The 22,274-nt window shown below is 39.4% G+C and overlaps 2 protein-coding genes across 3 annotated transcripts in view; both read right to left on the reverse strand.

Annotated features, from left to right (window-relative positions):
- The window catches only part of orc1 (origin recognition complex, subunit 1), a 27,258-nt gene extending 23,309 nt beyond the window's left edge, over nt 1-3,949 (reverse strand). For both annotated transcript variants that reach the window (XM_030130601.1, XM_030130600.1), the window contains exon 1: nt 3,753-3,949. In XM_030130601.1, coding sequence (XP_029986461.1) covers nt 3,753-3,847 — 95 coding nt within the window. In that variant the 5' untranslated portion in view covers nt 3,848-3,949. The remainder of the gene's footprint in view (nt 1-3,752) is intronic.
- A 2,093-nt stretch (nt 3,950-6,042) lies between these two features.
- LOC115416745 (pituitary adenylate cyclase-activating polypeptide type I receptor-like) overlaps nt 6,043-22,274 on the reverse strand; it is a 46,533-nt gene continuing 30,301 nt past the window's right edge. The window contains exons 9-13 of the mRNA XM_030130599.1: nt 18,243-18,312; nt 17,825-17,916; nt 16,686-16,815; nt 16,568-16,609; nt 6,043-6,240 (exon numbers count right to left, since the gene is read on the reverse strand). Of these exons, the coding sequence (XP_029986459.1) occupies nt 6,043-6,240; nt 16,568-16,609; nt 16,686-16,815; nt 17,825-17,916; nt 18,243-18,312 (532 nt within the window). The remainder of the gene's footprint in view (nt 6,241-16,567; nt 16,610-16,685; nt 16,816-17,824; nt 17,917-18,242; nt 18,313-22,274) is intronic.

Genomic DNA, 22,274 nt, shown 5'->3' on the forward strand with positions numbered 1-22,274 from the left:
AGTGCCACGGGCCGATCAGATCGGCTTTGGAGAACACGCCACATTTGTGTACAAACAAACCATCCACCCCCATTTCTTTCTCACATTTCGATGACGTTCTTTCTGTGTCCCCCTTTTGAGACCAAGCAGACGGGAGTTTGAGGTCACGCGACCGAATAATATTTTTATATGTTTTTAATGTTTCTTATTCTCCGGTGTTTCATCAGAGGGAGCCCTCCATGCCGGGGGGCGGCTGTGGACTCCGGGGGCTGTGGCGCCTTCTCTCACTGGGGTCCGCTCCTTTCTGGTGGGTGGGGGTCCCAGTTGGCCCTCTCCCACTAGTTGGGATGCGGGGCTGTGTTGCTGGTGCCTGGTCGCCGGGGTCGGCGGCTGCCTCCTGGTGCGGATGGCTCCCTGAGACAGCGCCTCCTAAACTGATGTTTTACTTTTACTTGTACATTTTTGTTCTGGTCTACCCGTGCTCAGTCAGTCTTCTGAAGTATGTGTGAGCTGGTGGGTTTGCATGTATATGTGTGTGTGTGTGTGTGTGTGTGTGTGTGTGTGTGTGTATATGTGTGTGTGTGTGTGTGTGTGTGTGTGTGTATATGTGTGTGTGTGTGTGTATATGTGTGTGTGTGTGTGTGTGTGTGTGTGTGTGTGTGTGTGTGTGTGTGTGTATATGTGTGTGTGTGTGTGTGTGTGTATATGTGTGTGTGTGTGTGTATATGTGTGTGTGTGTGTGTGTGTGTGTGTGTGTGTGTGTGTGTGTGCGGGTGAGTGGGTGGGTGCGGGTGGGGGGCGGTACTGATTTTTAAACTGATATGTAAAGCACTTTGTGCTACAGTTTTTAATGTATGAAAAGTGCTATATAAATAAAGATTATTATTATTATTATTATTATTATTATTATTATTATTATTATTATAAATTATGCAAATTACGATCAATAATGAATCGGCTGCGTCCGGTGCGTTTTGGATCTAATCAGCAATCGGTCGGATGTTACCGAGCGGTTTCCTGCAGGATTCTTCAAATATTATGAAAACGACGCGAAATACTGAAAAACGGCCAAATTCTGTGGCACTTTTAAGGCTTATTATCCCCTTAACTGTCTGGCACTTAAAGAGTTAATTATATCTTTCTTTTTTTCTACAAGTGATACTGAACTTTTGTAAACAGTTCAATAAAATAGAGTTCTTCAGTTAAAATGAGCCGATTTAAGAACTGATGAGAGGTGAAACTTCAGTTTATGACACTGATGTTCACTTTCGCTTGATCTGGCCCCATTAGCATCTTAACGGTCCATTAATTAAGACACCATGTACACCATGAAATGACTGACATGTTAGATAAAATAAGATCATAATTTGAGCCCTTGAAAGAGTGGAATTTTTGCCTCCTTTTGTTTATTTTTCATGCATTTTCTTGGTCACGGCTGCAGATTGTACCAGTTCACTCCTGGGTTTGGACCCTGTTCAGCAGCTCTGAATGCTAACACATACACAAAAGACAACCTGTGTTATACCTAATGTTCATTACTCATGTTTTTGTTTACCTCCAGGTTCTATGATGTATTCATTCACTTTTGTTGCTTTGAACGGTCTTTGTCTTGTCTCGTCACAGGCTGTTGAACAGTTAAAGTCCAGCTGCTGATGACAGGAACACAGCTCGTCTTGTTTCATTTACATTTAGATCGCACAGAACCAGTCTGTCAGGATGTGACTCGTGTGTGGATGTAGACTTGATGCATTCATGAGTGTGGGGCTGCTGCTCTGGGGGGGGGGGGGGGGCTGTGGTCTGCTGTAGCAGACTGGATGTGTGACTGTTGTAGACCTGAGGGTCCACAGCAGAACTGCTGACGGCTGCGTTTACACCATGTGACGTCAACCACAGACTGTTCACGTGCACACACAGGGCTGCTGTGCTCACATGTTGTTGCAGTTGTCTCCAGCAGGGGGCGCTGCTGCCTCAGTCACAGGTTTAAGGACGAGTAGAGGAACAAATGCAGCCTTTCCACTGCGTGGAACCAGCTCGACTGGACCCGGTACTCCTGCAGACCACTTCCATCCCAGATACTCCTGACTTCACAGAACCTGGATGTGGTGCGTGGTCTGGATGTCCTGGACCGACCCTGGTCTAGTTTATCTGTTCTCATGTGGATTCATGGACCCACAGATGTACTATCCACCAACACATCTGTGTTTGGAAAAGGGCGGGGCACAGAAAACTGTCTGACCAATCAGTGGTCTGCAGTGAGTACACGTCACCTTTTAGTATCTGGTCCCCAGTCCTGGAACCTCAGCAGAGGTGAGACCAAAAAACTAGTACCAGGTACCAGATTCCAAAAAAACTAGTACCAGGTACCAGATTCCAAAAAACTAGTACCAGGTACCAGATTCCAAAAAAACTAGTACCAGGTACCAGATTCCAAAAAACTAGTACCAGGTACCAGATTCCAAAAAACTAGTACCAGGTACCAGATTCCAAAAAAACTAGTACCAGGTACCAGATGCCAAAAACTAGTACCAGGTACCAGATGCCAAAAAACTAGTACCAGGTACCAGATGCCAAAAAACTAGTACCAGGTACCAGATTCCAAAAAAAACTAGTACCAGGTACCAGATGCCAAAAAACTAGTACCAGGTACCAGATGCCAAAAAACTAGTACCAGGTACCAGATGCCAAAAAACTATTACCAGGTACCAGATGCCAAAAAACTAGTACCAGGTACCAGATTCCAAAAAACTAGTACCAGGTACCAGATTCCAAAAAACTAGTACCAGGTACCAGATTCCAAAAAAACTAGTACCAGGTACCAGATGCCAAAAAACTAGTACCAGGTACCAGATGCCAAAAAACTAGTACCAGGTACCAGATGCCAAAAAACTAGTACCAGGTACCAGATTCCAAAAAAAACTAGTACCAGGTACCAGATGCCAAAAAACTAGTACCAGGTACCAGATGCCAAAAAACTATTACCAGGTACCAGATGCCAAAAAACTATTACCAGGTACCAGATTTAAAAAAAACTAGTACCAGGTACCAGATTCCAGGTCCTGTTTTGTAATGGAAACGCAAAAAGGACGAGTGGAGCCGGTACCACACAGAGGAAACAGCAAAACAGGATGTGAATGCAGAGCAGGTCATGCACAGTCTGGGTCTGGTCTGGGTCTAGTCTGTATCTGGGTCTGGTCTGCGTCTAGTCTGGGTCTGGTCTGGGTCTAGTCTGGTCCACACTTGTTCCTCACCTGTACTCCTAGGTCTGGTCTGGTCTGGTCCTGGTCCACACTAGTCCCTCACCTGTACTCCTGGGTCTGGGTCTGGTCTGGGTCTGGTCTGGTCCTGGTCCTGGTCCACACTAGTCCCTCACCTGTACTCCTGGGTCTGGTCTGGTCCTGGTCCACACTAGTCCCTCACCTGTACTCCTGGGTCTGGTCTGGTCCTGGTCCACACTAGTCCCTCACCTGTACTCCTGGGTCTGGGTCTGGGTCTGGTCTGGTCCTGGTCCACACTAGTCCCTCACCTGTACTCCTGGGTCTGGGTCTGGGTCTGGTCTGGTCTGGTCCTGGTCCACACTAGTCCCTCACCTGTACTCCTGGGTCTGGGTCTGGTCTGGGTCTGGTCTGGTCCTGGTCCACACTAGTCCCTCACCTGTACTCCTGGGTCTGGGTCTGGTCTGGTCTGGTCCTGGTCCACACTAGTCCCTCACCTGTACTCCTGGGTCTGGGTCTGGTCTGGGTCTGGTCTGGTCCTGGTCCACACTAGTCCCTCACCTGTACTCCTGGGTCTTCAGTCTCCGGTCGAAGCCCACCGGCCGGCCCCTCCACCGGTAAACCCTCCGGACCTGCAGTCTGGTCCAATACTTCATCCTGATCCGAACCGACACACAGACCGAACCCGCTGTGGTTCCGAACCGGAGCCGCTTCCACCTTTAACACCGCAGATCCAGATGCAGAACCACGGACCGGACCGCACCGACAACGGCACCGTTTTCCCGCGAAAAATGCGTCACTTCCGCTTGTTATAGCCAACCGACCAATCACATCACAGAGGCGTATGTGACGTCATATAACAACCGGGAAAAAGCTCATGAAGTTTCAAAATAAATTTAATAAAACTATAACGTCAAAATAAAAGAATAAAATGATGAATGATAATGAAAGAGTCAGAATAAAAACAGAAGACATGAATAAACTGTGTTGAATTTATATTTTATTTGTTAAATAATAATTATTTCATTTGTACCAAATGTACAACATGTATTTAATGGATAAAACATGTATATTAACTTTTACAGGGTGATTTTGTCCCTGATGTACGGTGGCCCAGAGGTGCAAAAGCCCCACAAATATCCACTATAAGAAAAAACACAAGAGAACAGCCCAAAAAAATGATTCACTGTACGAAAAAAGAAGAATAGAATTTATAATAATATGTACAGTAATATAAGATGAATATTCTGTGTACAACATCAAATATCAATTCCTTAGTAAAATTGTTTTAACACATGAAAAAGGTTCATTCTGATGTTCATCCAATAAAAAAAAAAAAAAATTCTTCATTCAAGTATATTTTATTTTTTATTTGTTTAAAACAAACAGAATCATTGTAATTGAAAAACCAACAGATAATTAACCCCCTCAACTCTAATTAAAAGACTATAAACTCATACAGGAATAATGAGATTTCAGTGTCAGGAATGAAACCCATCACTTCACCCAAATAAGACACAAACGGAACATAACTGAAGAAAAAATGAAGCAAAATGTAGAAAAATGAACAAAATAAGCAACTAAATAACAAAAAAACAAAAAAAAAGAAATAATCACAAAATAATGAATAACATGAAGAAATCTGCAAAAACAAAAACAACCAAAAAAAAAAAGTCCTAAAATGAAGTAAAATAAAAAAAAATCAACCAGGATTTGAATTTGGTCACAGTAGTTTCAGTTTTGTCTCTCTCTCTTTTTTTTTTTTAATCAGTCCAATTGCGTTTCGACACCTGTTTAACTCCATAAAGCAGTTCCGTGGACAAAAAAAAAAAAAAGCAACAAAATGAACAAAAATGAATAATAAACTGTCCTGTAAATACACTGAAACCATATGAACACATGACCAGAACCAGCTCATTAATATTCAAACATGTACCATTTATTAGTGTTTTAAAGGACTTTAAAGTCTGCTCTGTTTACATTCAGACCATTCAAAGGTCAAAGGTCACACATTCGGTCACTTTGGCCTTCTTTACAGTTGAGTGTCTGTGCAACACGTTCACGCCAACGATATTTATAGAAAGTGACCACGTTCAGGATGAAAAGAAAGTCATGAGGTTCAGTCAAATATTTAATCAAACAACATTAAAACACAGATAAAAGAAAGCACGGCGTTTACGTACGGAAATAAAAACAGTCACTGCGAGAAGAAAGGTGTAAAATATCAAGATAAACATGGAATTTTACAAGAACAAGCAGCTGAAGTTTACTGTTTTTTTAATTGTTTATTTAGTGTTTATTCAGTGTTTTAGTGTTTGTTTATTTATTTATTTAGTCTTTATTTATGTAGTGTTTATTTAGTCTTTATTTATGTAGTGTTTATTTAGTCTTTATTTATGTAGTGTTTATTTAGTCTTTATTTATGTAGTGTTTATTTAGTCTTTATTTATCTATTTAATGTTATTTAGTGTTAATTTAGTATGTATGTATTTCTTTAATGTTTGTTGAGTGTTTATTTCTCCTTCTCAGACCCAGGAAATGTCAGCACAGTACCAGCTTTTGTTCTTTTGTATTCAGTCAGTCTTTATACTGGAAACATGATGATGCAACAGTTTTTTCACATGCAGTTTTTAACATTTTTATGGAGTGTCCTTTGTGGTGGACAGTTGTCTGTTCTTTTTTTTTTGTATGAAGTTGTGAAAGTTTTGTCCACAGATGTGGACAGAAAACCCAGAGCTGGATCTGAGGAGGACAATGTTTATTTATTTATTTATTTAATGTTATTTAGTGTTTATTTATTTAATGTTTATTTAATGTTTATACAGTGTTTTTTCAGCACATTGAAGGTTTGTCACATGGATGACACATGCTGTGTCTCATTGTGCGTCTGGTTGTGCGTCAGTGCTGGGTCTCTGGGACTGCATTTGTCGAGGACAGACATCTGTGTGACGACGCTGCTGTCAGCAAACATGGTCCGACGGCGTTTACTGAGGCGGAGGAGGTTCTGGGTCTGGAACCGCCACAGACGCTTCTGCAGCTCCGCCTGCACCTGCACACAACAACAACAACAACAACAACAACAACAACAAGTCACAACCAGGGGCCTGTTTCACCAAACTAGGATAAGGGATTAAGCCGGGATATGTGGGCTATCCTGGCTCAACTGATCCATGATCCGGTTTCACAAAAGCAGGATAGGGGAAAGCAGGATATGTTTTGATATCAGTTACCATGGAGATTTATTCTGTGGAGTTAACCTGGTCCAGACCAGGCTAAGTTCAGGTTTATTTAATCTCATCCTTTATCTCAGTAACAGTTTCCACAAATGGAACCAATAGTTCTTCCACTGCCCATGAAACAGTGGAACCACAGGAACTGGACCCACTGTCAGTATTTAAACATTTGTGATTATTCATGTCAATACTTTTACATAAATGATGATTTTAGATGATTTTCAATCATTAGATCAGTTCAGTTCAGTTGTGTTTATTCAGACGTTTCAAACATTAGACATTTCTGCAGATCCAATGTTTAGAAACTCCAGAGTCTGTAAAGGAATAGGCTGAAGCCTAAGATCATTCTGCTGACCCCCCATTCATATCAGCAAACAAATGAAATACAATAGATCCCAACGCCTTTAGTTTGGAAACAATAGAAACAACCAAAAACTAAACAATTCAATAGTTTGAGTGGAAAAAATGAACATTCACATTCTGCATCTGTTTTCATGACATTTAAACCTAGTTTTAAACATAAATAGTGTTGGACAGTCTGTGAACTCAGGACTGAACTGGTTCCAAACATGTCCTCCAACACAGACTAAATGTGTTCATATGTGTTCATATTTGTTCATATGTGTTCATATGTGTTCATATTTGTTCATATGTGTTCATATTTGTTCATATGTGTTCATATGTGTTCATATTTGTTCATATTTGTTCATATGTGTTCATATATGTTCATATGTGTTCATATGTGTTCATATTTGTTCATATGTGTTCATATATGTTCATATGTGTTCATATGTGTTCATATGTGTTCATATTTGTTCATATGTGTTCATATGTGTTCATATGTGTTCATATTTGTTCATATGTGTTCATATGTGTTCATATTTGTTCATATGTGTTCATATGTGTTCATATTTGTTCATATGTGTTCATATATGTTCATATGTGTTCATATGTGTTCATATGTGTTCATATGTGTTCATATTTGTTCATATGTGTTCATATTTGTTCATATGTGTTCATATGTGTTCATAATTGTTCATATGTGTTCATATGTGTTCATATGTGTTCATATGTGTTCATATGTGTTCATATTTGTTCATATGTGTTCATATTTGTTCATATGTGTTCATATATGTTCATATGTGTTCATATGTGTTCATATTTGTTCATATGTGTTCATATTTGTTCATATGTGTTCATATATGTTCATATGTGTTCATATGTGTTCATAGGTGTTCATATGTGTTCATATTTGTTCATATATGTTCATATGTGTTCATATTTGTTCATATGTGTTCATATTTGTTCATATGTGTTCATATTTGTTCATAGGTGTTCATAGGTGTTCATATATGTTCATATGTGTTCATATGTGTTCATATTGTTCATATGTGTTCATATGTGTTCATATGTGTTCATATTTGTTCATATGTGTTCATATGTGTTCATATGTGTTCATATTTGTTCATATGTGTTCATATGTGTTCATATGTGTTCATATTTGTTCATATGTGTTCATATTTGTTCATATGTGTTCATATATGTTCATATGTGTTCATATGTGTTCATATGTGTTCATATGTGTTTATATTTGTTCATATTTGTTCATATGTGTTTATATTTGTTCATATTTGTTCATATGTGTTCATATGTGTTCATATATGTTCATATGTGTTTATATTTGTTCATATGTGTTCATATGTGTTCATATTTGTTCATATGTGTTCATATGTGTTCATATGTTTATATTTGTTCATATGTGTTCATATGTGTTCATATATGTTCATATGTGTTTATATTTGTTCATATGTGTTCATATATGTTCATATGTGTTCATATGTGTTCATATGTGTTCATATTTGTTCATATTTGTTCATATGTGTTCATATATGTTCATATTTGTTCTAACAGGTTTATTGAACACATGACTTCCTCTGAAATTAGAAATAATTTCCCATATTTTAATCAAGCTCTGAATATGAACAGGCAACCGTTTTTTTAAACTTTCAACATGAATTGTTTTGTTTTAAAGTAGACTAAGTTACCGAACTTTAAAACTTTTAGTTTGATCCTAAACTGATGAGTGTGTTCTCTATAGGACACTGTATTGATCAGTGCTATTGGCCTTTTCTGAATAATGTTGATTGGATTTGTATTAGTTCTGTCAGTTTTCAGCCACACCTCCATGAACTACAACAACTGCACTTCTTCTGTATAGTTACTCCAAGGAATCTGATTACATTGACCCTTTCAGTCTGTGTAGTATTTATACTCAGATTACTGACAGTTTCCCACAGACTATATATGTCATATAAATATAAATACACACAGAGGAACATGATGTTCCTTTAATGAATAAGGATCAATCAAAGCGATTAAACCATCAGCTCCTTTAAAACTGAAGTCACACACAGACTGTACGAGAAAGAACAGAACCAGAACATATGAGAGAACAGAAGAAGAAATACACATTTAAAGGTAGAACACAGCCCACATGTCTGTACACTGAAAGAAATACATGTCTGTACACTGAAAGAAATACATGTCTGTACACTGAAAGAAATACATGTCTGTACACTGAAAGAAATACATGTCTGTACACTGAAAGAAATACACATGTCTGTACACTGAAAGAAATACACGTCTGCACACTGAAAGAAATACATGTCTGTACACTGAAAGAAATACATGTCTGTACACTGAAAGAAATACATGTCTGTACACTGAAAGAAATACATGTCTGTACACTGAAAGAAATACACATGTCTGTACACTGAAAGAAATACACGTCTGCACACTGAAAGAAATACATGTCTGTACACTGAGTTGTGAAACTGTAAGTGAAACTGACTGTAGATGTGAGTGAAACTGTGGAAATGGAACTGCATCACACTGAAGAACTGACAAACAGATGAAGTCACTGACTTCAGTGAATTTACCTTTGGAATAAATAAACTGATCTTGTTTTATCTGATCATGATTCATAACTTTATGATATTGTTAATGAACCCATAAAAACCCAACATCAGTCACTGCTGATCTAAACTGTTTAATCCCTGTTGATCCTCTAATCCTATTAACTCATGTCAATAATTGGTGTCAAATACAGTTCTTCATCTTCTCATGGTCATCAGATATGACCCATTTGGATGTTCAGAGGCTCCGTAGTGAACGTGGAAACACCGTCATCTTCTACAACATTGCTTCTCCAGTCAAACCCATGGAGTTGGATCAGTTCCAGTGGATGGACACACTGGGTTTATGTTCAGTTCAGGACAGACTGGACTGAAACAGACACTGTTTATTCAGTTGGATCTGTTTCTGACAGAAGAACCATCAACTGTAATCTGAGCTGTAATGAACATCTGCATGAGCAGTGAATTAAATATAGGAGAAGATCTGATTTATACTGATAAAATACAAACTATAGAAGATAATATTAGAACAAATGGAGATACATCACTTCAGAAAGGTCAGATATAGAGAACATTCATTAGTGAACTGACACTAAAGTAGGTCTGGACCTGTATGGGTTCATGAACACTGTTCAGTGTTTGGGTTCAGATTCTTCATCTGATCATTTCAGATGGTCCATCTGACTGTCTCATCAGTGTTGTGTCTCAGTGGTCTGGTTCTGGTTCTGGTTCTGGTTCGGTCCATGACTCCTGAGTCTATCGGACCTCTGGAATCTGTCAGCTCCTATCACAAGGTGAACCACAACCTCTGTTCAGAATCAGAACCAGAACCAGAACCACTGTGTACATCAGATCTGTGTCCAGAATGGAACTGTGTTTCTGAGGTTGTGACGCTGAGGTTTTGTGCTGACAGGTGAACTGTCTGGTGTGTTTGTGGGACAGGGGGTCTACCTGGGGGACAGGGGGTCTACCTGGGGGACAGGGGGTCTACCTGGGGGACAGGGGGTCTACCTGGGGACAGGGGGTCTACCTGGGGGACAGGGGGTCTACCTGGGGACAGGGGGGCTGCCTGGGGGACAGGGGGTCTACCTGGGGACAGGGGGTCTACCTGGGGGACAGGGGGTCTACCTGGGGGACAGGAGGTCTACCTGGGGACAGGGGGTCTACCTGGGGGACAGGGGGTCTACCTGGGGACAGGGGGTCTACCTGGGGACAGGGGGGCTACCTGGGGGACAGGGGGTCTACCTGGGGGCAGGGGGTCTACCTGGGGGACAGGGGGTCTACCTGGGGACAGGGGGTCTACCTGGGGGACAGGGGGTCTACCTGGGGGACAGGAGGTCTACCTGGGGACAGGGGGTCTACCTGGGGGACAGGGGGTCTACCTGGGGACAGGGGGTCTACCTGGGGGACAGGGGGTCTACCTGGGGACAGGGGGTCTACCTGGGGGACAGGGGGTCTACCTGGGGACAGGGGGTCTACCTGGGGGACAGGAGGTCTACCTGGGGACAGGGGGTCTACCTGGGGGACAGGGGGTCTACCTGGGGACAGGGGGTCTACCTGGGGACAGGGGGTCTACCTGGGGGACAGAGGGTCTACCTGGGGACAGGGGGTCTACCTGGGGACAGGGGTCTACCTGGGGGACAGGGGGTCTACCTGGGGACAGGGGGTCTACCTGGGGGACAGAGGGTCTACCTGGGGACAGGGGGTCTACCTGGGGACAGGGGGTCTACCTGGGGGACAGGGGGTCTACCTGGGGACAGGGGGTCTACCTGGGGGACAGGGGGTCTACCTGGGGACAGGGGGTCTACCTGGGGGACAGGAGGTCTACCTGGGGACAGGGGGTCTACCTGGGGGACAGACGGTCTACCTGGGGGACAGGGGGTCTACCTGGGGGACAGAGGGTCTACCTGGGGACAGGGGGTCTACCTGGGGGACAGAGGGTCTACCTGGGGGACAGGGGGTCTACCTGGGGGACAGGGGGTCTACCTGGGGGACAGGGGGTCTACCTGGGGGACAGGGGGTCTACCTGGGGTACAGGGGGTCTACCTGGGGACAGGGGGTCTACCTACCATCCTTTCCTCCTGACCCCATACACAGACCCCCTGAACCACATCAGACCTACAGTCATGCCCATACCAGGACCAGGATCCAAATGACCTTTGACCTCCTGAAGGAACACTTTCACTGTCTTCACCCCTTAAGGCTCCGCCCTTTGAGGTCATGTGACATCACTGTGGCCTGGACTGTCCTCCACAATGTGGACTGAGGAAGGAGAGGGGGGGAGGGAGCCCCCCCCCCTCAAAAAAGTGCATCACACATGGACTGGGACAATCCTGTCATCTTCCCTGATGACCGCAGTGGTCAGCTGGTCAGCTGGTCAGCGACCAACATGTGTTCAATTATTTTAGTTCACGTGCATGATTTAAGGTAAATCTGTCCTGCAGGGGCAGAGGAATCTTTTTTTTTTTTTTTTTGTTCAGTTTAAATTGATTTGGCCTGTTTAGATGTTTGTGTTACATACTGTGTGTATACTGTGTATACTGTATGTACACTGTGTGTACTGTATGTACACTGTGTATACTGTATGTACACTGTGTGTATACTGTATGTACACTGTGTATACTGTATGTATACTATGTGTATACTGTGTATATACTGTATGTATACTGTGTGTATATACTGTATGTACACTGTGTATACTGTGTGTATACCATGTGTATACTGTGTGTATACTGTGTGTATACTGTATTTATACTGTGTGTTTACTGTATGTATACTGTGTGTATACTGTGTGTATACTGTATGTATACTGTGTGTACTGTGTTACAGGAGGTTACTGCATCCATTCATTTGTCTGTTCATTTGTTATATATGGATTTGTCTTGCATTTCTTTCAGTGTACAGACGTGTATTTCTTTCAGTGTACAGACATGTATTTCTTTCAGTGTACAGACATGTATTTCTTTCAGTGTACAGACATGTGTATTTCTTTCAGTGTACAGATGTGTATTTCTTTCAGTGTACAGACGTGTATTTCTTTCAGTGTACAGACATGTGTATTTCTTTCAGTGTACAGACATGTATTTCTTTCAGTGTACAGACATGTATTTCTTTCAGTGTACAGACATGTATTTCTTTCAGTGTACAGACATGTGTATTTCTTTCAGTGTACAGACATGTATTTCTTTCAGTGTACAGACATGTATTTCTTTCAGTGTGCAGACATGTATTTCTTTCAGTGTACAGACATGTGTATTTCTTTCAGTGTACAGACATGTGTATTTCTTTCAGTGTACAGACATGTATTTCTTTCAGTGTACAGACATGTATTTCTTTCAGTGTACAGACATGTGTATTTCTTTCAGTGTACAGACATGTATTTCTTTCAGTGTGCAGACATGTATTTCTTTCAGTGTACAGACATGTGTATTTCTTTCAGTGTACAGACATGTGTATTTCTTTCAGTGTACAGACATGTGTATTTCTTTCAGTGTACAGACGTGTATTTCTTTCAGTGTACAGACATGTATTTCTTTCAGTGTACAGACATGTATTTCTTTCAGTGTGCAGACATGTATTTCTTTCAGTGTACAGACATGTGTATTTCTTTCAGTGTACAGACATGTGTATTTCTTTCAGTGTACAGACGTGTATTTCTTTCAGTGTACAGACATGTATTTCTTTCAGTGTACAGACATGTGTATTTCTTTCAGTGTACAGACGTGTATTTCTTTCAGTGTACAGACATGTGTATTTCTTTCAGTGTACAGACATGTATTTCTTTCAGTGTACAGACATGTGTATTTCTTTCAGTGTACAGACATGTATTTCTTTCAGTGTACAGACATGTATTTCTTTCAGTGTACAGACATGTATTTCTTTCAGTGTACAGACATGTATTTCTTTCAGTGTACAGACATGTATTTCTTTCAGTGTACAGACATGTGGGCTGTGTTCTACCTTTAAATGTGTATTTCTTCTTCTGTTCTCTCATATGTTCTGGTTCTGTTCTTTCTCGTACAGTCTGTGTGTGACTTCAGTTTTAAAGGAGCTGATGGTTTAATCGCTTTGATTGATCCTTATTCATTAAAGGAACATCATGTTCCTCTGTGTGTATTTATATTTATATGACATATATAGTCTGTGGGAAACTGTCAGTAATCTGAGTATAAATACTACACAGACTGAAAGGGTCAATGTAATCAGATTCCTTGGAGTAACTATACAGAAGAAGTGCAGTTGTTGTAGTTCATGGAGGTGTGGCTGAAAACTGACAGAACTAATACAAATCCAATCAACATTATTCAGAAAAGGCCAATAGCACTGATCAATACAGTGTCCTATAGAGAACACACTCATCAGTTTAGGATCAAACTAAAAGTTTTAAAGTTCGGTAACTTAGTCTACTTTAAAACAAAACAATTCATGTTGAAAGTTTAAAAAAACGGTTGCCTGTTCATATTCAGAGCTTGATTAAAATATGGGAAATTATTTCTAATTTCAGAGGAAGTCATGTGTTCAATAAACCTTCTGTTAGAACAAATATGAACATATATGAACACATATGAACAAATATGAACAAATATGAACACATATGAACAAATATGAACACATATGAACAAATATGAACACATATGAACAAATATGAACACATATGAACACATATGAACACATATGAACAAATATGAACACATATGAACACATATGAACACATATGAACACATATGAACACATATGAACAAATATGAACACATATGAACAAATATGAACACATATGAACACATATGAACAAATATGAACACATATGAACACATATGAACAAATATGAACACATATGAACACATATGAACACATATGAACACATATGAACAAATATGAACACATATGAACAAATATGAACACATATGAACACATATGAACACATATGAACAAATATAAACACATATGAACATATATGAACACATATGAACATATATGAACACATATGAACAAATATGAACACATATGAACACATATGAACAAATATGAACACATATGAACACATATGAACAAATATGAACACATATGAACACATATGAACACATATGAACAATATGAACACATATGAACACATATGAACATATATGAACACCTATGAACACCTATGAACAAATATGAACACATATGAACAAATATGAACACATATGAACATATATGAACAAATATGAACACATATGAACACCTATGAACACATATGAACACATATGAACATATATGAACACATATGAACAAATATGAACACATATGAACACATATGAACACATATGAACACCTATGAACACATATGAACACATATGAACAAACATGAACACATATGAACAAATATGAACACATATGAACAATTATGAACACATATGAACACATATGAACAAATATGAACACATATGAACAAATATGAACACATATGAACAAATATGAACACATATGAACACATATGAACATATATGAACACATATGAACAAATATGAACACATATGAACAAATATGAACACATATGAACATATATGAACACATATGAACACATATGAACATATATGAACATATATGAACACATATGAACAAATATGAACACATATGAACACATATGAACACATATGAACATATATGAACACATATGAACACATATGAACAAATATGAACACATATGAACATATATGAACACATATGAACACATATGATCACATATGAACACATTTAGTCTGTGTTGGAGGACATGTTTGGAACCAGTTCAGTCCTGAGTTCACAGACTGTCCAACACTATTTATGTTTAAAACTAGGTTTAAATGTCATGAAAACAGATGCAGAATGTGAATGTTCATTTTTTCACTCAAACTATTGAATTGTTTAGTTTTTGGTTGTTTCTATTGTTTCCAAACTAAAGGCGTTGGGATCTATTGTATTTCATTTGTTTGCTGATATGAATGGGGGGTCAGCAGAATGATCTTAGGCTTCAGCCTATTCCTTTACAGACTCTGGAGTTTCTAAACATTGGATCTGCAGAAATGTCTAATGTTTGAAACGTCTGAATAAACACAACTGAACTGAACTGATCTAATGATTGAAAATCATCTAAAATCATCATTTATGTAAAAGTATTGACATGAATAATCACAAATGTTTAAATACTGACAGTGGGTCCAGTTCCTGTGGTTCCACTGTTTCATGGGCAGTGGAAGAACTATTGGTTCCATTTGTGGAAACTGTTACTGAGATAAAGGATGAGATTAAATAAACCTGAACTTAGCCTGGTCTGGACCAGGTTAACTCCACAGAATCAATCTCCATGGTAACTGATATCAAAACATATCCTGCTTTCCCCTATCCTGCTTTTGTGAAACCGGATCATGGATCAGTTGAGCCAGGATAGCCCACATATCCCGGCTTAATCCCTTATCCTAGTTTGGTGAAACAGGCCCCTGTTTTTTGGTGTGGTGTGTTGGGGGGTGGGAGCTCCCATTTCACACACAAACAGACTGAATAAAGTCAGCAAGAAATCCAGCTCCATCACTAGGACTGGACTGGACCCAGTTCAGCAGGTGGACTGGACCCAGTTCAGCAGGTGGACTGGACCCAGTTCAGCAGGTGGACTGGACCCAGTTCAGCAGGTGGACTGGACCCAGTTCAGCAGGTGGACTGGACCCAGTTCAGCAGGTGGATGGGCTGAGAATGCTGAGGAAACTGGACTGGATTTTGAGGAATGCATCTGATCCACTTCACCATCTGGAGGTGTTCAGGGAGAGCACCTTCAGCCACAGACTGACACCCCCCCCCCCCAGTCCAGGACTGAACGCAGTAGGAGCTCCTTCCTGCAGCTGCCATTAGACTGTTTAATATCACTGTGTGATAGACTATTATATACTGTGCACATTATAGGTGTTTTATTGGATTATTTTACATTACTTTTACTGTACTATCTATCTATCTATCTATCTATCTATCTATCTATCTATCTATCTATCTATCTATCTATCTATCTATCTATCTATCTATCTATCTATCTATCTATCTATCTATCTATCTATCTATCTATCTATCTATCTATCTAACAACTCACAACCTGCATCTGCACTTGCACAACAACACAAATACTTAACAACAAGACTGTGTTTGTGTTGTGTTTGTGTTTGGTTGTATTGCATTGTTGTTGTGTAGTTGTTGTGTAGTTGTTGTGTAGTTGTGAACCACTGACCTCTCCATTCAGGAAACAGTACAGCAGCGCCACCACAAAGCCCTGAATGTCAACACACAGGAGACACGGTGTAAACACTTTGTAAACATGTTGTTGACAGCGGTGTTGTTGTGTTTACCTGAAACGAGCCCAGACCCAACTCGATGAAGATGCGAGCGTCGGTGCCGGTGTTTTCAGGAAGAAAGGCAAACACCATGTAGTGCATTCCAAAGAGAGGGATGAGAAGAAGAGTGGACTTGGCCAGACGCCTGGAAACACACACACACACACACACACACACACACACACACACAAGATACACACACACACAAACACACACACACACAAACACACACACACAAACACACACACACACACACACACACACAAACACACACACACAAGATACACACACACACAAACACACACACACAAACACACACAAACACACACACACAAGATACACACACACACAAACACACACACACACACACAAACACACACACACAAGATACACACACACACAAACACGCACACACACACAAACACACACACACAAGATACACACACACACAAACACACACACACACACAAACACACACACACAAGATACACACACACACAAACACATACACACACACAAACACACAAGATACACACACACAAACACACACACAAGATACACACACAAACATACACACACACAAACACACACACAAGATACACACACACAAAGACATACACACACAAACACACACCCAAGATACACACACACAAACATACACACACACAAACACACACACACAAGATACACACACACAAACACATACACACACACAAACACACACACAAAATACACACACACAAACACATACACACACACACACACACACACAAACACACACACACAAGATACACACACACAAACACATACACACGCACACACACAAACACACACACAAGATACACACACACAAACACATACACACGCACACACACAAACACACACACAAGATACACACACACACAAACACATACACACACAAACACACAAGATACACACACACAAACACACACACACAAACACACACACAAGATATATACACACACACACACACACACACACACTCCAGATGAACTGGGACCATGATGCTAATGCTAATGCTAGGTGCTTAGCTGTGGTGGGCAGACTGACCCCTCCCCTTGACCTTTGACCTCATCTGTGTGTTTATTAGGTTTCATTGTGGGTTTTTTGAGTAAATTGTTGACGTTTCTCACTTGAAGTGTCCGGTGTCGTTTCCTCCGACAGCTGGAGACCGGAGTTTCTGAACCAGGATCCGGATCACGTTGATGAAGATGATGAAGTTCACCTGGAGACGACACGTTGACCGTGAGTCCGACCCAGAACAGCCAACATGGAAGTAAACGGTCCACAACCCCCCCATGTTAAAGAAGAAACAGTCCTTTAGTCGGAGTCCGATCCATCAGAACCACGGAGTCGGAGTCCGATCCATCAGAACCACAGATGGTACCGACTCTACAAACTGGGTCTGACTGGACCGGTTCTGTTGTTCTGGTCAATGATGATGAGTCCGTCAAACTAACAGGTGTTACTTTGTGTTCAAGTGTTGAGTTTGAGTGAAGGATCCAAAACCCTGAAGACCTGGTCCAGGTCCGGGTCCGGTTCTGGACTCACCAGTAGTGAAGCCGTTATGGGAGCTTTAATGATCCACCAAATGAAGGACACGTCTGTGTCATCCCAACAGCTGAGACAGAAAAACAAACAAACAAACAAACAGGTAAACAATCAACAAGCAAACCATAAACAGGTAAACAGCAAACAAGTAAACAATCAACAGGTAAATAAATAAACAACAAACAAGTAGACTATAAAGAAAGAATCAATCCATAGGTAAACAAGTAAAAAATAAACAAATAAACTATAAATAAGTAAACAATAAACGGTAAAATACTCTTCCTTCTATATACTGCTGTTTACTGTTGCTACGTTTACAGATGTTTACAGTCGTTTACAGTTGTTTACAGTTGTTTACAGTTGTTTACAGATGTTTACAGATGTTTACAGTTGTTTACAGTAATTTACATATGTTTACCGTCGTTTACAGATGTTTACAGTCGTTTACAATTGTTTACAGTTGTTTACAGATGTTTACAGATGTTTACAGATGTTTACAGTTGTTTACAGTCGTTTACAGTTGTTTACAGATGTTTACAGTTGTTTACAGATGTTTACAGTCGTTTACAATTGTTTACAGTTGTTTACAGATGTTTACAGTTGTTTACAGTTGTTTACAGTAATTTACATATGTTTACAGTCGTTTACAGTTGTTTACAGATGTTTACAGTCGTTTACATATGTTTACAGTCGTTTACAGATGTTTACAGTCATTTACAGTTGTTTACAGATGTTTACAGTTGTTTACAGTTGTTCACAGTAATTTACAGTCGTTTACAGATGTTTACAGTTGTTTACAGATGTTTACAGTTTTTTACAGTCATGTACAGATGTTTACAGTCTTTCACAGTCGTTTACAGATGTTTACAGTCGTTTACAGTCGTTTACAGTTGTTTACAGTCGTTTACAGTCGTTTACAGATGTTTACAGTCATTTACATATGTTCACAGTCGATTACAGTCGTTTACAGTCATTTACAGATGTTTACAGTTGTTTACAGTCGTTTACGAATGTTTATAGTCGTTTACAGATGTTTACAGTCGTTAACAGAAGTTTACAGTTGTTTACAGATGCTTTTAGTCGTTTACAGATGTTTACAGTCATTTACAGTCGTTTATGGATGTTTACAGTCGTTTACAGATGTTTACAATCGTTTACAGATGTTTTCAGATGTTTACAGTTGTTTACAGTAATTTACATATGTTTACAGTCGTTTACAGTTGTTTACAGATGTTTACAGATGTTTACAGTCGTTTAGAGATGTTTACAGTCGTTTACAGTTGTTTACAGATGTTTACAGTTGTTTACAGTTGTTTACAGTAATTTACAGATGTTTACAGTCGTTTACAGTTGTTTACAGATGTTTACAGATGTTTACAGTTGTTCACAGTAATTTACAGTCGTTTACAGATGTTTACAGTCGTTTACAGATGTTTACAGTAGTTTACAGTTGTTTACAGTTGTTTACAGATGTTTACAGTTGTTTACAGATGTTTACAGTTGTTTACAGTTATTTACAGTCGTTTACAGATGTTTACAGTCTTTCACAGTCGTTTACAGATGTTTACAGTCGTTTACAGTTGTTTACAGTCGTTTACAGATGTTTACAGTCATTTAGTCATTTACATATGTTCACAGTCGTTTGCAGATGTTTACAATCGTTTACAGTTGTTTACAGTTGTTTACAGATATTTTTGGTCGTTTTTAGTCGTTTATAGTCATTTACAGTCATTTACAGATGTTTACGGATGTTTACAGTCATTTACAGATGTTTACGGATGTTTACAGTCATTTACAGATGTTTACAGTTGTTTACAGATGTTTTTAGTCGTTTACAGTCGTTTACAGTCGTTTACGGATGTTTACAGTCGTTTACAGATGTTTACAGTTGTTTACAGATGTTTTTAGTCGTTTACAGATGTTTACAGTCGTTTACGGATGTTTACAGTCGTTTACAGATGTTTACAGTAGTTTACAGTTGTTTACAGTTGTTTACAGATGTTTACAGTTGTTTACAGATGTTTACAGTTGTTTACAGTTATTTACAGTCGTTTACAGATGTTTACAGTCTTTCACAGTCGTTTACAGATGTTTACAGTCGTTTACAGTTGTTTACAGTCGTTTACAGATGTTTACAGTCATTTAGTCATTTACATATGTTCACAGTCGTTTGCAGATGTTTACAATCGTTTACAGTTGTTTACAGTTGTTTACAGATATTTTTGGTCGTTTTTAGTCGTTTATAGTCATTTACAGTCATTTACAGATGTTTACGGATGTTTACAGTCATTTACAGATGTTTACGGATGTTTACAGTCATTTACAGATGTTTACAGTTGTTTACAGATGTTTTTAGTCGTTTACAGTCGTTTACAGTCGTTTACGGATGTTTACAGTCGTTTACAGATGTTTACAGTTGTTTACAGATGTTTTTAGTCGTTTACAGATGTTTACAGTCGTTTACGGATGTTTACAGTTGTTTACAGATGTTTACAGTCGTTTACGGATGTTTACAGTTGTTTACAGATGTTTTTAGTCGTTTACAGTCGTTTACAGTCGTTTACGGATGTTTACAGTCGTTTACAGATGTTTACAGTTGTTTACAGATGTTTTTAGTCGTTTACAGATGTTTACAGTCGTTTACGGATGTTTACAGTTGTTTACAGATGTTTTTAGTCGTTTACAGATGTTTACAGTCGTTTACAGATGTTTACAATCGTTTACGGATGTTTACAGTTGTTTACAGATGTTTTTAGTCGTTTACAGATGTTTACAGTCGTTTACGGATGTTTACAGTCGTTTACAGATGTTTACAGTTGTTTACAGATGTTTTTAGTCGTTTACAGATGTTTACAGTCGTTTACGGATGTTTACAGTTGTTTACAGATGTTTACAGTCGTTTACGGATGTTTACAGTTGTTTACAGATGTTTTTAGTCGTTTACAGATGTTTACAGTCGTTTACGGATGTTTACAGTTGTTTACAGATGTTTTTAGTCGTTTACAGATGTTTACAGTCGTTTACGGATGTTTACAGTCGTTTACAGATGTTTACAGTTGTTTACAGATGTTTTTAGTCGTTTACAGATGTTTACAGTCGTTTACGGATGTTTACAGTTGTTTACAGATGTTTTTAGTCGTTTACAGATGTTTACAGTCGTTTACAGATGTTTACAATCGTTTACGGATGTTTACAGTTGTTTACAGATGTTTTTAGTCGTTTACAGATATTTACAGTCGTTTACAGATGTTTACAATCGTTTACAGATGTTTACAGTCGTTTACAGATGTTTACAATCGTTTACAGATGATTACAGATGTTTACAGTCGTTTACAGATGTTTACAGATGTTTACAGACACATGTTGCAGTTCAAAGCCTTTGTTTGTTTTCCATGTAAACAGCTCCACCTACTGTTCACACTGAGTACGACACATCTGGGTTCATGACACCAGGGCCGTGCACAGGATTCTAGAGGGGCAGGGGCTCAAAGTCACAAAAGGGCAGGATGTGTGCGCCAAATGTTTGTCAGGCCTTAATAACACAATATGTGGTTTAATGTAAAATGAATAAAGTATCCACAGATAACAACGACAACACAGCTGTGTGGACTGTGCCGCTGTGAGTGAGGCAGCTGCTGCTTCTGTTGTGTCAACAAATTATTGTCACAATGTTTCATAATACTGAGGTTTGGAGGACATGATTCAGCTGCAATTCTGAAAAAACAATCAAACATTGTCTTATTATCAGGGTATACACTGTTGAAGATAAAGACTGTAACACACGAACATTCAACTGTGAAACATTGAACACTGACAAAAATACAGAAATAAATGCTGTAAAGCAGTGGTGTTTAGTCTGTAGTTCAGCTGCATGTCTACAGGACTGTAGTCCACATGTGGATCTGCAGGATGAGCTGTTGACGTAGCAGAGCCAACACAGTCTGACACTGAGATTAGATTCACAACAAACTACAACATTTACCCACTCCCCAAACCCAAGTCAGAACTTCCAAACTTTAATAAGCTGAGGAG

Source organism: Sphaeramia orbicularis, unplaced genomic scaffold, assembly GCF_902148855.1.
Source record: "Sphaeramia orbicularis unplaced genomic scaffold, fSphaOr1.1, whole genome shotgun sequence".
Classification (NCBI taxonomy): Eukaryota; Metazoa; Chordata; class Actinopteri; order Kurtiformes; family Apogonidae; genus Sphaeramia; species Sphaeramia orbicularis.